We start from the raw sequence: 15,268 nt of genomic DNA, 5'->3' as shown, positions 1-15,268 counted from the left end.
TTTGTGTTCGTTGCATCACGATGCGATCGCTCCAATGTGTCTGTGTTGGCTTGCACGCTAATCGCACAATTGGCAACAATGATTTTTTTTCCTTCACAGACCCGCTGGTGGCTACATTGAACGATAACGATGTCCTAACACCAACCGCATCTCGCGAGTCGGTAATGGTGGCAGAAAAAAAGTGTTGTAGCGTCACCAACACCACGAAAAAGCCGGCAAACATGTTTCTTCGAAACATGACGAAATCAAAACACTTGGACCTCGAGGCGACCTCTGATGGTCCAAATGGGCTGCTGATACTGCGAGTTCTGCTTCTTCCTATTTTGACGATGCGAGGGGATTCCAGCGGCTACGATCGGGATAGGGCAGCGGAAAAACCCAACAACCACACCAGCGATCCATTGTTCGCTCGTCGTACTTAGGTTTTTTGGTAAAATTCTAATAGAATAGTTCAATTTTGCCTATAATGCCGATGGGGTTTCCCGGAAATAAAAGACCGCAACTACCGCAACGTATAAGCATACTTTTACTTCCGCTTTATTTCTTCAAACATAAAATCGGTATTAAATCTATTGACGATAGAACAATCATCGAAAGGCTTCTTGTGCGTTGTGCTTCGATCACAATGTATTTCTTTGTCGGTTTGTATTAATCATGCGGCAACTTCGTAGAACGATCTTGCACAGCGAGCTGGAAGTAGGTTGTAAAACAGAGTTTAAAATTAGTATACCTCGCAAACGGCCCGTTACACGCTCTAGCCCTTTCCAATCACTCACTGTTGTCGTAATAATCGTAGATAATAACGTTGGCAGGCTTCGCGTTAGTCACCTCGTGTTTACGGAAAGCGGCCAGTGTGACCTCGACACAAGTCACCCCTATGTTGTCGAAATACAGCACCACCGTTGTATCGCCGCGCTTGGTTTCGATTTTCTGTAATGACAAAGAGCGCATTAGAACTTCCGTTCAGAAATGGCCGGCCGGTGCCCAGTTACTACCGACCTTAACCACGGTGCCTTCCTTGAGGGGTTTTAACGAATCCTGCTCCACGACGAATCCACTCGGCATGTCCACCTCCATGACGGCCATATTGGAGACCGGTTGGTCTGCGGTCGGTACAAAGCTGGTCCGCACGGACAGATCGATGCAGCTTTCCAGTTTTCCCTTCCGAGCCAATGGAAGCAACGTGAAACGCGGACTGCTCACGACATCCTTAATGTTGTACTTGTACGACAGCTGGAAGAGAGCACATCCCGTTCCGTTGGCCGTCATCGTGATCGCACTGACCGTTTCCGGAAGCTGGTGCTTCTGCAGCACTAACGCATTCTCCTGGTTCACGGTAAGGCTTCGCTCTACATCGTCGGCTGCCTTCACCGTGACCGTCACGTCGGACTCTGACGAGGAAACCTTGGCAGCCATTTTGGCCAATGCTTCGAGCCCGACCACGGTGTCCTGGGTCGACTGGAATCCACCCTTGTCGTTGCGCTGCGAAATCAGCCACTTCATGATGGGCAAACCCTCCAACCCGGAGGACGTTAGCAGCGACGCCAACAGTGCATAGGCGCTCATCTCGACGTTCACCGAGCAGGGACGGTTCCAGCAGCACTCTAGCGCCTTGTTCGCTTCCTGTTTCGGAAGTGGTTTACTCCACCACTTCATGTCCCCTTCGGCGGTCGCTCTACTTTCGAGTTTCTGCATGACCCCGTCCTTTAGTTTGTGATCAGCCAGCTGCAGGGCATAGGCCACGAGAGCGTACGAGTACACGTCACACTCCTTTTCAACCTGTTGCCCAATGTACGTGAATGCTTTGTCCACGGTGGATGCGTATTTCGCCGCCAGCTGACGGTTCTCGAGGAATGCCAGGACGGTGTAGGCCGTCAGGGCTAGTCCGCCGGCGGCACCACCCTGCATGTCCTTGTGGCAGATGGTTCCGACCTCGGGAAAAGCTCCGTCAGCCGTCTGTACCTTGCTGAGCCACTCCAGTGCACTCTCTACGATCGGCATTTCAACGCCGATATACTTGGCCGCCTGCAGGAACGATTTGGCCACGAACGCCGTCAACCAGGTGCTACCGCGCTCATCGGACTGACCAAAGGCACTAAACGATCCGTCCGCGTGTTTGTACGTCAGTTCCCGCTGGTAGCCGACTTCCATGCACTTTTTCGCCTTGACCTCCAGCTCCGACGTCAGCCGCCTGCACGCCGTCAGGTAATCCAATACGACGATGCAGGGCACAAAGTTCAGCATGTTCTGCTCTCCGCAGCCGAACGGCATGCGAATCAGTGAGTCCAAATTCTCGATCGATGATCCCAGCACGTCACCGATCACGGACACTTCTACCTTGGTGGAGTTCGGCACTGCGTTGCCCGGAATATCGATCTCGAACGTTTGCGCCACGCTGCTTTCCGATCGGAGATCGACCAGGCGGGCCTTGTTGATGTACTGGGGCACTCCTTCCGGTTCGACTAGCAGCTCCCTTTCGATGCCGTCACCCGCGAGGGCGCAAGTAGCCGTGATCTCCAGCGTAATGTGTCCCACCTTCTTCGGTTTGACCGTGAACGATAACGTTTTGCCGCCATCCTTCGGCAACGCTACCTGCAGACGACGGTGATGTTCTGCAAGAGATGATAAAGAAGTTTCCGAAACCCCCTGTTGCAACACTTAAGGCATCGTACGAACCTTCGTGAATGCGCGACTCCGAGTCGTCCGACACGAACTCAAATTCTTGATCTTTGTTAAAGAAAATGACATCCGCAGTCTGATCCTCGTTCAGATAGTTGAACACGACCACGGGAATGCGAACGGTTTCGCCGTGCTTGACCGAGTAAGGTAGATCGATCGAAATGAAAAACGGCAGGAACACGCTCATCTTTGCAGGTGCTTCCATCAAACCGAGGCCGTAGGTTTTGCTGAGCGAAAACCCGGAAATGATCCACGAGGTCACGGTGTCCGGAACGATCTTCCTGATCCGCTCACCGTCACCCTTGCTGAAAGACGACACGGATATGTTCGTAATGATGCTCTAGCTCTGGGTAAATGTTTGTTTCGTACCATTTCTGTATGCTCTCCCAGATCCATGTTTCGGGAAAGTTTGATCTGATTGTGGGCTCCTTTTCCGGCACTGCCACGTGCGCCGATTCCATCTGCATATCGCATGCCATCATGCGCATTTTCATCATTCCAGGAGCGCTGAAAGCCATGGCTGCTGGCGCAGCGCATCCAAACAGTTGGCCACCTCCCATTGAGTTTGGTGATACTGTTTCGTATCAAAATAGATAATCAAAATGATGCACAGAACGTAACACTAATAGAACAGTACCTTTAGGAACCAGAGGGTTCGCTATGAAGACGGCGCCAACATCCTATGAGTAAACGAGGAGAAATAAATCGATCTGCCCAGCATCCGATCGGTGTTCCGTCTCTTTACCTCAAAGTCCGGAAAACTCTGTCTATCATAATAACGCCGGAATGGACCGCCCGAGGATTCGGAGGACGTGTCGTACGCTTCCAACTCCTTCGTGAAACACTTCTTGGTAATATCGTTGCCCGACTTAAGCAAGAGAACGCTTTGGTCAACGGCAAGTAAACCGACGAACGAATCTTCCTTCGCCTTCACACTGATGTCGATCGCATCCCCAGGTTTGGCGGTTTCATGAGAGAGATCGACTTGTATCTGTAAGGGCGATCGGCAAAAGGGGGCGATTATCACTCGCTTCTGCTAGTGCCATTCAATGTCAGATACTTACATGGTTTTCGAAGATATTACGAAACTCTACGGTTGCATTGTCACTAATGACGCTTCCGGCGTTGCTCACGTAGTGAACTACCACTTTCGTCCGGGGTACCATCGCGCACATTGACGGTAGGCTGATGTTAACAGCCTTTGAGTTGTCCAAGGCATGCACCACACCTCCATGGAGTAGGGATCCACGAGACAAGACAGCATACGCAACGTATTTCAAGGGCTTTGTGCAGCAAACTTCTAGCTCCATGTCCTTCCCGGCAACCGGCCTATAAAAAAGAACGAACGTGATGCAATGCTGCAAGGTAACGCAAGTTACGTGGCCACTTACTCCTTGTCCTTGGCGCCCACTCTCAAATGAGCCTCCTTGTCTTCGAATGGCTTTTGAATGCCCTGCAACTCGTACGACTTTCCGCAGTACAGTGCCTCAATGCGTAGGTAATTAAAATTCATACTGTCCAGGTTCAGGTCCAGACTAATCGAACCACTCACGTCCAAGGAGTAGTTTTTGAGCTGCACTTTCGAACCGTTTCGTACCAACACAATGATGGACGGCTCCTTCACCGGGCTACCGTCGAGATTCGCCACCTTAAGCGACGCATGGTAAGGCAGTCCCGGAACGTACTTCTTTTCTTCCACCAAGGTAACGGTGTAGCGATCTTCGTGAATCTTAACGTCGGTCGAACCCCGCAGAGTACGCCCGGTCAACTGTTCGCGTACCTCTGCTTCCACTAGGAAGTCTCGAATGTGCATTGTCTCCAACTTCAATTCATCCCTGAGATGAAACTCTACCACCGACTTGCCATCGGTCTGTACCACTTTCTGGCAAAGGTTTGTTGGAGTACAATTCCCGAAAAGATGCTGCTGCTGTTGGGCCTTTACAGTGACGGTCAGCTCTCCGGCCACCGGTTTGCCGTAGGTGTACTTTGCATTGACCGTCACCAGCAGAGATTCGTCCTCTACGGTTGTGTAGCCAGAAGATTTAACCGTAACATCGAACGTCGGCAGAACGTACTCGTCCACATCGAATGGTTTCAATTGTTTCTGCAACGAGGACAAACATAAGGGAGTGGATCGTATAAACCCGTCAACGTTGACGGACTTACCACTCCCAGCACTTCGACGTTAATGTTCCACGTGCCAAGTACGGGTTCGGTGGAAAGTGGTAGCTCGCCTTCAAAAACTCCAACGCCCCCGAGGTCCACGTTGGTCCACTGTTTGATCCGATTGCTTTGGCCGTCGGTAATGTAAATCATGCTGCTTTCGTTCAAGGAGGGCTTCATGTTGCGGTCGAGTAGCAGCACCCGGTAACGGACGGTATCTCCCGGTTTGTAGATCGATTTATCCGTTTGAATCAGCACGGAGCAGAACTTGTTATCGTACTGCAAATCCACTTTCTTCTTGAAGACAATGCCAGACAATCCCTCTGCCACCAGCTCGTACCTATTGACGGGAATGTTACCAATCTAAAAATCAACCAAAGCATTTGAAACATGTTTTAAACGTTTTTGGAAACTTGGCCGTTCGTTAATCATTCGTTACTCACCGGTAAGCTTATCACCCGTGACTCATTGTTACTCAGCGTTACGTTCTCGGTGGCCAAAATGTTATCCTGCGCAGCTATCGATACGCGAAACTGGATCGTTTCGGTCACATCAAAGGTCGTGACCACCACCCGATACTCGGAGTTGGGTCTTATAATTTTAGCCCCGACGATCGAATAGTGTCTGCAGATGGAAAAGACTACTTTTAGCATTCGCCGAAAAATACAATCGCCTGGTTGAAATGCTTTTAGGCAAAATCAACAAGAGCGGAAGCCGCCGTACGGTTCAACCGGCAGCGTGACTCATCCGTTGAAATAGCTACGTGTCCGGTCATAAACTCCACTTACCCGCCCTTATGATCGTCCTGTTCAGCTCCAAAAGACACTGCCACTGGTACAAAATCCCCCATCATATCGTTGCTGATCTATTTGTCGTAAAAAGTTCTTTAAACACAATAATTTTAAGTATTTTTAATGCTCGAACTTCGGAACAATTTTGTGCGTCCGCTCTCGCTCTGAGAAATTTTCTGTCTCTCTCTCTCTCTTCCGGCTGTTTATGTGAATCCAACCGATTTTTGAATCTAACTTTGAAACTTCCAACCTAATGACGAACCTGACCAAGTGAGTGCCGAGCGACCAACAAAAAAATGTAAACAAACCGTGACCTTGAAATTGACGTTCGTAAAAACGCAGATGAGTTACTTAAATGTGGAACACACTATCTCGAAAAATAGAAATTGAAATGATACAAAATTCACATCATAACAAATCATTTAAACAAACAACATAACAATCATTACATATAATTATATTATTTATTTCCATTAATTATTTCCGAAATAAAGAAAACAATAGAAATATTTTTCCTCGCACACGATCAGTTCTATTTCACGGCCTAATTTTTCCTTAATCAACCCGATTACCTCAACTCCATTATATACTAAAGCCTTTTCGGGATACACTAACCATTCACCGCCTATTGGTAGTTTGCGACAGAATGCACCGCAACCGACTGCTTCACCGAGTCGATCACGTCTCCATCGGTATTTCTCACGACGACTTCCACCAGCAGAATTCCCGGGCGGTCCATTCGCAGCTCCACCGGTAGGCTTTCCGTGGCCCCCTCGCCAAGCAGAAAGGTAAAATTTTGCATCCTTGGTCGCACGTCGACGGTGATGGTAATCTGTGGACCGTCGTTGTGGACCAAACAGTGGGCGATCGTTTTTTCCCCCACGATCATTGCATCCGGTACGCGTAGCTCGGCGAAAACTCTTTTCGTAGACTGAATTTGTATGGGCTTTGAAAACTGCAACCCATTGGTAGGGTCCACGGAAAATGCCGTCAAGGAGTAGGTGCCGATCGTGCCCGGAAGCCGCTTGTCGATGGTGACGTTCGGGCTGGAACTGAAAACATTCTGTAAGTGCTATCTGATCGTTCACGCGTTGTTGCCGCTTGTTCCGATGCTCACGTTGTCGTCCTGAACGATTCCCAGAGCCACGTGTCGGGAAAATGTGACCCATCTGTGCTGTCCTCGGTGGGGCTAATGGAATCTCGCATGAACGAATGTGGCACAGATCCAACTACATTGAACAAGATGAAGAGATTGGTCAAGTAAATCTCAGCTCCCAAAATGGGGGTTGAATGAAAGTCTTACCATCCTGAATATACCCATTCGTAAGAAGCTCCGCGCCAACGCTCTGGAAAGATCGCATTTCCATTAATGACACCGGGAAGCAGTGTAGAGGATTGTTGGGCCTACCCTGAAACTGTTGTACAGGAACAAACCGTCGTAAATCGGCTTTGGGGACTGCAACGCTTTGTCCAGTTTTTTCGACGTTAGATCATTTTCAATAGGCGATACTAGCTTGGCCCGTACGTCCACTCCCAGCAACCCAACGAATGCGCCGGCGGGAGCACTAACGCTGATCCTGTATTCGTGTGGATCCCTGCCCGTCGGGCTGGTTGTGAGATTTAACTGACAAAACGACAGTTTAAGGAGCATGGTAATGGAAGGATTAACATCATGGACCTACCGCACTGGAAGACATTGGCCGAAAGTGTACCCGTACCGCTGTGCTCGAAATTCTCCCGTCTGGCTGGATCGTAAACATCAGCACCTTCGTATGGTGCACCATCAGGGGTGATGCCTGAAATTTGAGGCGATGCTGTTTTTGCGCTCTTTCCGACTCGACCACACCGTGATGGCACACGATCCACCCACGGCAGAAGCACACGAAGAAGAGACGCTGGAACATAAAGTTGCTGCGCACAAAAACGGTGACCTCCTGGTGAGGTGTGTAGCTGCAACAGGACATGCTAGTGATGCGGTTCGAAGGTTGATCCTGGAGGTAACTTACAATGCCCGATCCGTGTGAGCTGTGAGGTAGTCGATCGCGTTGTTTTCGTACATCGGATCAGCCGCTACCAACGAGAAAGTGTGATTGAGGTAAATTCCATCCACGTTCACGGCCACCGTATCCAGGGTTGTGTTGATGAACAGCCGTATGATCCCCCGGCTATTGGTAAGGTAGCGCACTGTGCTCACCACCGGCTCCGCTTCGTGGTTCTCCTCCTGAAGCGTGTACAAGATGGCGACCGATTTCCGGTCCAGTGGTTTCCCGTCGATCGAAGCCAGTCTCACCTTCAGCTGCATAGCCAGACCGGGATGGAAGTTGTTGGCCCCATCTAGAACCTCCATCGTGAACAGCGTTTGGTGCACGGTGAAGGTTCGTGTCACATTTTCAATCCTTCCCGTCACCCCATCGCGAACCGTTACATCGAACCATACGGTCCGCTCCTCCTGACAGTCGGGAGCAACAATTGGCATGGGAAACACCACACGGGCAGTACCGGTGAACCCGAACTGCTTCCGCTGTACTTCCTTCGTCTGACTGGGATAGTTGTTGTAGTTGGCTCGTACCACAACCGTGGCATTGCCTTGTAGCGGATCACCTGCGGGGTAACTTGCGGTCAACTTTAGCACCATTTCCTTCTGCCCACAGTAGAAGTACGGATTCGGTGTGCTCTGTAGGTCGACAATGAATGGCGGCACGGAGTGCTCCTCGACGTAGAACCTTTCCTTGCCCACCTGGGAAACATGGACAGCGTGACAACTGATTGCGAGCGCTCCCGAAAACACATACTTGCCCGTTTATCAGCCCGTTTATCGTCCACATTCCAAACGTCCATTGGCGATCCGAATCCAGCGCAAAGGATCCTTCAAATACACCACTCTGCAGCTTCACTTCGCTCCAACGTATTATTTCTACGTCGTCCAAGTCGGTTATAGAAACGCTGCAATTTACACCGGCAACAACAGGCAGCAGGTCCGGTGACAGAAACACAACCCGGAAGCGGATTGTGTTGCCCGGGTTGTAGATGGACTTATCGGTCTGAAATAGAACGGTGTAACTGCGCCCAACATACTCCAGGGACGTTCCGTTGAGGCGCACATTTTTGTCCCCGTCCCAAAGCTCGAGCCGATAGTTTCCTGGCCGATCCAGTTGGCCAATCTACAAACAAAAAAGATTAACTGATAAACAGACATCTCCGCCGCCACTACCGGTGTTAGGGACTCACGTTGAGACTGGCTTTCTCCATTCCCTTGGAAGGTACACTAATGGCCGTTGAGCGCACCACGTGGTTATCGCCATCAACAATCTCACACCGAAAGTGTTGCGTTTCAGGGGCAACATTAACCACAACTGCATCGTACGCCGAATGTGGTCGCAACGTGCGCGGTGCTATTACGGCATAGCTGCAGAAGAGCGTCATGTTGTAAGAGCATCCTGGCAGGGGCTTCCAATTGCAAACCATTACCCGGCGGCTCACCTTTGACCAGCGCAATCAGCGGGGAATCCAAACCAAACGATGAACAGCAGCGGCAGCACCGAGCGCGACTTCATCTTGAGCTCTCGAAACCCGCAAAACTCGATCCGCTCACTGTGAGGTAGGAATGGGAACTGGAAAAAAAACCTTACCGATTCATCCTGATCGCTCGCTCGATGATTACGCTCCTCACTATCGGAACTCGCAGTGCAAACGCAGCAACAGATTAATCACGCGTTGCGTGTGGGGTGAACGGAAAAGTTCGATGAGAATGTACGATTTCAAATAATAATTGGAATGCCCAGAACCGGTCAGGATGTTCTGGATCTGGAACCTGTACCCTTGGTGTTGACTTCACTCACAAAAGTAGCTTCGAATAGCGAAAAGCGCCCTTCAATTCCAGGAACGTGTTCAGCCGAGGATCACTCGCCTTAACTTTTCCCCCCAATTCACTGTAACCTTCTTCCGAGCGATAGAGTGGTTCCGTAGCCAGGATGGTGATTGCGGTTATTTTGGCTGCCCCCCTCAAAAAGTGCCCCTGTGGGTCATCAAACTTCTAACTGACCACCATCGCCAGAGCCGGGTATCACTGGTAAGGCATGAACAAAAAAAGCTGAACTGAAGTGGCAACCGGTGGCCCCAGTGCACACTGTTCCACCAATCCTGCAACGCGCTGGGTGCATGCAAATTATCACCTCTCGCCGGACGCACCGGGCCCTATCTGGCGGTTATGTTTAAACACTGATTTAATGTTGCACAACCTGATGACCCGGGCCAGCATAGGCCGCGGTAAACAAGGAACTGCCGTTCCCGTGATAAGACGATCCCTTAAAAGACACCCCGCGCACGGTCGCCGTTTGCAGTTGACCGTCTGGTGTTAACCTCGCGAAAGTTGGCGAATTCGGTGAAACCAATCCCATTGGCTGTTGTTGGTGGCGTGAGACAGAAACGACGGTGAAACTATGAAGGCCTTGGTGTTGGGTAAGTATGGTGCTCCTTTGGCCACCGGAATCCTGTTGTGTGACCGCGCGTGTCTCTGTCGTCTACTTTAAGCCGTTGCCCTGGTGGCGGCCGCTGGCTGGACTTCCGGGAGCGTCACTAAAAGTGTCTTCGTGGGGACCCCGACCGAAGAGTACGTTTACCAGTACGTCCTGGATGTGACGACCGGAGTGGTGGAGCCGGAGTATGGCTCGCTGTACCGTATGAAGTCGGACCTGCACGTTCGACCAGGTTCGTCGTAGACCCCGCACTCAACCGCGGACACCTGTAACCCAAGCCTTTCGCCTTCGTCTCTCGCAGATCCGTCGGGTAATGGCACGTTTGTGTACTTCACCGAGCCCAAGGTGTTCCTGTACACCGGACATCTGCCGCTGCCGGTGGAGCCCACGGCACAAAACTACACCCAGTACGCCAAGCAAGCGGAAGCGATCGTGCAACCGTTCTACGTTACGTACGACCAGTTCGGCCTGGTGAAGGAAGTGTTCACCTCGAAGGCGGACATTCTGTGGAGCGTTAACATCAAGAAGGGCGTCGCCAGTCTGCTCCAGCTGCCGACCGACAAGATGCCGACGAAGAAGTTCGCCAAACCGATCGTCTTCACCGAGCCCGAAGAGACCATCTACGGAAAGGTGAACGTCACCTACGTGATGCATTCGGTCAACGAGAAGGTGCACATCGTCAAGACCCCGGACTATGACACGTTCACGGAAGTCACTCCCGACGTGTACTCCAACGTGGAGGCTTACGAGGAGCACCACAATTGGACCACGTGGGATATGATGCGCCCGGTCGTTGAGTACGAGCTGACGTTCGCTAAGGATGGTGTCCACGTCTACAAAGTGCACTCCGAGAGTACCAAGTACGTCCAACCGTTCGTCGCCTCGGGACAGAAGCAGTACGTCGCTACCAAGCAGACCCTGGTCTACTTGCAAGTAGTCGCCCCAACCAAGACACTGGAGTTTGCCAATTTCCCAGTAAGTAGCGCCCTCGGTAGACCCGTTTTATGGGCACTCAAACGTTCCCTCATTTAGATGTACCACCTCGTCCACTACGAAACCCCCGAGTCTATGTTCGAAGAGCACTATCCGACGCTGTCGACCGTTACTCCCGTCGTTGAAATCTCCTCCGTTGGCCCGAAGGTCCAGGTGATGCTGTACGAAGCTGTCCAGTATCTGCAGGTAATTACCGGCTATTGGTAGCTTCGATAAGCTTCGATGCTGACGAGCTTTTTTCGTTGGACAGGAAAATCAAATCACCAACCAGGAGACCGATACTAAGCACGGACTGATCGTGACGCGCATTATCGACGCACTGAAACCGTTCACCGTGGAGAACTACGGCCAGCTCTGGACGATGCTCACCAAGACTAGCACCCCGAAGGATCTGATGGCACTGGACTTTTTCTACAAGGTGCTGCCTTCCGTCGGCACAAAGTACTCGGTACAGTTCGTGGTGCAGTTGGTGAAGAACCACAGCGTTAAGGACTCGGTGGCTACCGGCATGCTGTTCTCGCTCGGTCTTAACGTGCGCGCCCCGTCCGAGGAGCTGCTTCACAGCGTGGAACAACTGATGAGCCTCGAAACGCTCGTCAAGCCGGACGTAGCCCATGCCGCAATCCTCACCTTCGGTACGATGGTTTACAAGACCTTCCAGCACGACGAGCACCCGACGGAGGCGGAAAAGTACATCAAGGTGTACTACAAACATCTGAAGGAAGCGAAGACGTTCGAGGAGCAGCTGGTATGGCTGCACGGTCTGCAGAACATCCAGGAGGGATCGGTCGTGGAGCTGCTGGTGCCCCTGGCGAAGGGTGAGCAGGTGCTGGACCTGCACTACGACCGGCATCTGCAGGTGCACGTCATCTATTCGCTGATGTCCCTGATGGATGACCACGATGAACTGTTCGAAACGGTGTTCCCGATCGTGCTGGACGATACGCTGCCCGTGGATGTGCGTGTGGCCGCTGTGAAAGTCATCGCCTCAATGGAGGACATTCACTACTTCACCAAGCTCGAGACGATCATGAAGACGGAGAAGAATGTCCACGTGTACTCGTACTTTGTCAGCACCGTGAAGGCCCTCATGAATTCCGACATGAACTACGGTACCGAGTTCTACCACTATCTGGAGCAGGTCCTTGAGCACTTCGTTCACTACGACCCGGAGGTGGAAACGAAGGCGTTCTACTACGACGATCTGGATGGTGAGCGCAAAATAGGCACCATCCTGCACGGAAACATGATTGCCGATGCGAAGCACAACAAGGTCAACTCGTTCTACATCAGCTTCTCGCCGTACGTGATGGATGAGGTCTACGATCTGTACTCGGTGTACGTTAAGTTCGAAGGAGTCCACAACCCTCTGTCGCTGCTGTGGCCCAAGCTGTTCAACGTGGATCCCAAGACGGTGAATGAGCCACTTACGAAGAACTATGAAAATGAGCCGGTGCACGTCGAGTTTACGTTCATGGCCAACGGGAAGGCGGTGTACACGAAGTACTTTAACGAGGAAACCATCAAACAGTTCTACACCTACACCTATCTGACCGTGCTGAAGACGCTGCAGTATCAGTTCACCAGCGTGCTGAATTTGGCGGACACGGAGGTGTACACGCCGACGTTCGACGGGGTGCCAACGAAGATTGACCTGAAGCTGCCCCTGGTGTCGCAGTTCAAGTACAACGTGGTCGTCCCGTCGACTACCAACCCGAACGAGGTTACGCTGACCGTCAACAGTTTCTTCCGCCTCTGGATGCACGGTTACTATGGCGTGTCGGTGTACAATCCGTTCGCCCTCACCTGGCAGGGAACTCGTCGGGTGCAGGCATTCGACTTCAGCGTTCCGCTGGTGTTCGACGTCATCTACAACTTCCAGCAAAACTCGTTCAAGCTCGTCTGGACCAAGAGCGCCAACGAGGTGCTCAACGTGGTCGGCTTCAAGGCGCACGTCAAAACGCAGGTCTACGCGAAGCCGGACTCGGAGGTGGATTACCTTAAGGCCACCTGCCAACTGTGCCAGCAGTATGCGACGGTCGTGGCGCACCCGATGCCCAAGAAGAAGGATGTGGTCCTGTATGAGGCACACTCCAAGTACACCGGACTGCACTTCCTTCTGTCCTTCTACGATATCGAGGTACCGCCGATGGTCAAGCACTACAAATCGCTAACGGACATTCTCGCTTCCGAGCTGTTCATACCGAACGGCCACAAGTACGGTACCGTGTTCGATTACGTCACCAAATACATCACCTGCTTCTACACCACCTTCATGCTGCCCAAGGCAACGAGCTACGGTGTCGCCGGCTACATGAACCCCTGCAAGGTGTATCCCTTCGATAAGGTGGAGTTCACGTTCAAGGTCGACAGCGAGTCGATGCCGCACAAGCTCTGGACCACACCGGACCAACGGCAGTACGTGAAGATGACGGCGGTGTTTAAGAAAACGGACGTCATTGTGAACCATTGGGATGTCAACGTGTCCTACACGCACGAGCACGGCACGTACTTTAAGACAATCAACGTGCAGGTGACGCGCCAAACGCCCGACGAGAAGAACATGAACATCTGCATCGACTGGGTGAAGGATATCGAGCCCGAGTCGGTCACCGGCAAACTCAAGTACTTCCACGGCTACTCCCACGACCACAAGTGTGTCAAGGACGATATGGTGGTGTCGATCGAGTGGACTGGAGTGCACTCGGACGATCAGAAGAACTTCACGTACACGCCGTCGTACCACACGCTTCCCTCGTACTACTACCCGGAGTGCGCACCCCGAGTGCTGCCGATCTTTGAGGAGTACTCCGTGCCGGTTCCATTCGAGTGTGCCGAGCAGTACACGACCGTCCGCAAGTACACCTACACTGTGGACTACCAGCATGTGTACCCATCGTACGTTGACTTTGTTAAACCCTTCTGGTTCTGGGTGAAGCGCGTTTTGCCGTCCTACTACCACGAGGTGGACAAGTTCCACTTCGTCCCGGAAAGTCGTATCGTCGTTGACGTGGAGTACCCCGTGCACTCCCATGGTCTGGTCGTCGATGTTGTCGTCAAGTCGGCCTACGAAACGGTCGCGTTCGATCACATTCCGTACTTCGACTACATCTGGGCATTCCATCCGGACAACACACTGTTCACCAAGTAAGACAGCAAAACGGTGTAGCAGCATAGTAAGGAGTGTGACCACGGAGTTTTCCATTCCTTCCAGGTACTTCCAGGTGATGAAATCTTTCGGCTACGTGGAAAGCTGCGTGGTGAACCCTGTGTATGAGTACGCCCCGTACCACTACGAAGTGGCCAAAGCACCGGTGTTCAACGAGTGGATCCTCTACGCTTCCGATCATCCTGTAACCTACAGCTGGGCCGTGTACGTGCAAAAATTGGATAAAAACTTTGTGGTAAGTGGCTTTGCCGAGAGACCGGAAGAAATCGGGAAAATACTCACAACTTTCTTGCCCTATGCATGGCTTGCAGGCATTCAAACTTGTTCTGAACGGCCACAGCGTAGTGGTGCAACCGCGGGTCGGAAAGCAGTATGAGGGTACCACTCATAAGTACACCTTCACCGTGGACAGTGAGCTGATGCACGCAATGGAGCATGGATCAACCGAGGACTATCCGTTCAAGTACTTCTACGTCTACGACACGGTGGTCTTTGTCGTTCCGCACATTTCACTGTACGTATTGTACGATGCACACCAGGTGATGATTGAAACGGTTAAGGCTCCCAACGTCGTTCACTATGGACAGTGTTATGTCTGAAGCGGATGAACAAATACCAGGCATTGTCGGAATGTAATTAAGAACCAATAAAGATGCGTTGCATTGTAATGTAACTGTGACATCATTCATTACACTAGTAGGAAGAGTGCAACAAATGCACCAAAATTACTTTTGTTCGCAAATGTGGCAGACAGTTCAGCCCAATTTGTTATCAGAATATTTGATAACATACTGGACAATCGGCAGCGCTGTTGATTCCATTCGTAACTTATAACACCGTATGGACGACACCTGGACGTCTCGCTTATCAGATAAACTCTATTGATGATTGTAAATTTCAAAGAATCACCTATAAATAGGAAGGGCTTGAGCTCCTGGCCTAGCTTCTGTTGGTTCCTACCCTTCGGACAGAGATGATCCTAAAGTCTGTTGTGTTGC

The 15,268-nt window shown here is 51.4% G+C and overlaps 2 protein-coding genes across 2 annotated transcripts; one reads left to right on the top strand and one right to left on the bottom strand.

Annotated features, from left to right (window-relative positions):
• Window positions 1-558: 558 nt before the first annotated feature.
• Window positions 559-9,233, bottom strand: LOC131208184 (CD109 antigen-like). The gene is made up of 21 exons (XM_058200836.1): window positions 9,114-9,233; window positions 8,862-9,039; window positions 8,426-8,794; window positions 7,640-8,370; window positions 7,316-7,583; window positions 7,042-7,257; window positions 6,937-6,979; window positions 6,751-6,862; window positions 6,269-6,685; window positions 5,286-5,466; window positions 4,846-5,205; window positions 4,071-4,783; window positions 3,978-4,008; window positions 3,744-3,878; window positions 3,425-3,670; window positions 3,317-3,359; window positions 3,049-3,253; window positions 2,677-2,984; window positions 1,000-2,612; window positions 777-930; window positions 559-690 (listed from the first exon to the last, which is right to left on the bottom strand). Exons 1-21 carry the CDS (start codon window positions 9,185-9,187, stop codon window positions 653-655), a joined length of 6,435 nt encoding a protein of 2,144 aa, XP_058056819.1. The 5' UTR covers window positions 9,188-9,233; the 3' UTR covers window positions 559-652.
• A 739-nt stretch (window positions 9,234-9,972) lies between these two features.
• LOC131212174 (uncharacterized) lies at window positions 9,973-14,947 on the top strand. Its single transcript, XM_058205939.1, has 7 exons — window positions 9,973-10,091; window positions 10,164-10,340; window positions 10,410-11,083; window positions 11,141-11,287; window positions 11,352-14,248; window positions 14,316-14,505; window positions 14,582-14,947. Exons 1-7 carry the CDS (start codon window positions 10,073-10,075, stop codon window positions 14,867-14,869), a joined length of 4,392 nt encoding a protein of 1,463 aa, XP_058061922.1. The 5' UTR covers window positions 9,973-10,072; the 3' UTR covers window positions 14,870-14,947.
• The last annotated feature ends 321 nt before the right edge of the window (window positions 14,948-15,268 follow it).

Source organism: Anopheles bellator, chromosome 2, assembly GCF_943735745.2.
Source record: "Anopheles bellator chromosome 2, idAnoBellAS_SP24_06.2, whole genome shotgun sequence".
In the NCBI taxonomy this organism is placed as follows: domain Eukaryota; kingdom Metazoa; phylum Arthropoda; class Insecta; order Diptera; family Culicidae; genus Anopheles; species Anopheles bellator.
The sequence above is the reverse complement of the archived record's forward strand: the minus strand, read 5'-3'. Positions and strand labels throughout refer to the sequence as shown.

What these genes read in the sequence shown, in the direction of transcription:
- LOC131208184 (XM_058200836.1), bottom strand. Translation starts at nt 9,187, where the DNA reads ATGAAGTCGCGCTCGGTGCTGCCGCTGCTGTTCATCGTTTGGTTTGGA. An exon ending in GCGGTGCATTCTGTCGCAAA is followed by an intron (nt 5,467 to 6,268) that starts CTACCAATAGGC and finishes TTCCATCTGCAG; the next exon opens with ACACTATTCGATCGTCGGGG. An exon ending in GGAAGGACATGGAGCTAGAA is followed by an intron (nt 3,879 to 3,977) that starts GTTTGCTGCACA and finishes GACAACTCAAAG; the next exon opens with GCTGTTAACATCAGCCTACC.
- LOC131212174 (XM_058205939.1), top strand. An exon ending in GACAACACACTGTTCACCAA is followed by an intron (nt 14,249 to 14,315) that starts GTAAGACAGCAA and finishes CATTCCTTCCAG; the next exon opens with GTACTTCCAGGTGATGAAAT. An exon ending in AATTGGATAAAAACTTTGTG is followed by an intron (nt 14,506 to 14,581) that starts GTAAGTGGCTTT and finishes CATGGCTTGCAG; the next exon opens with GCATTCAAACTTGTTCTGAA.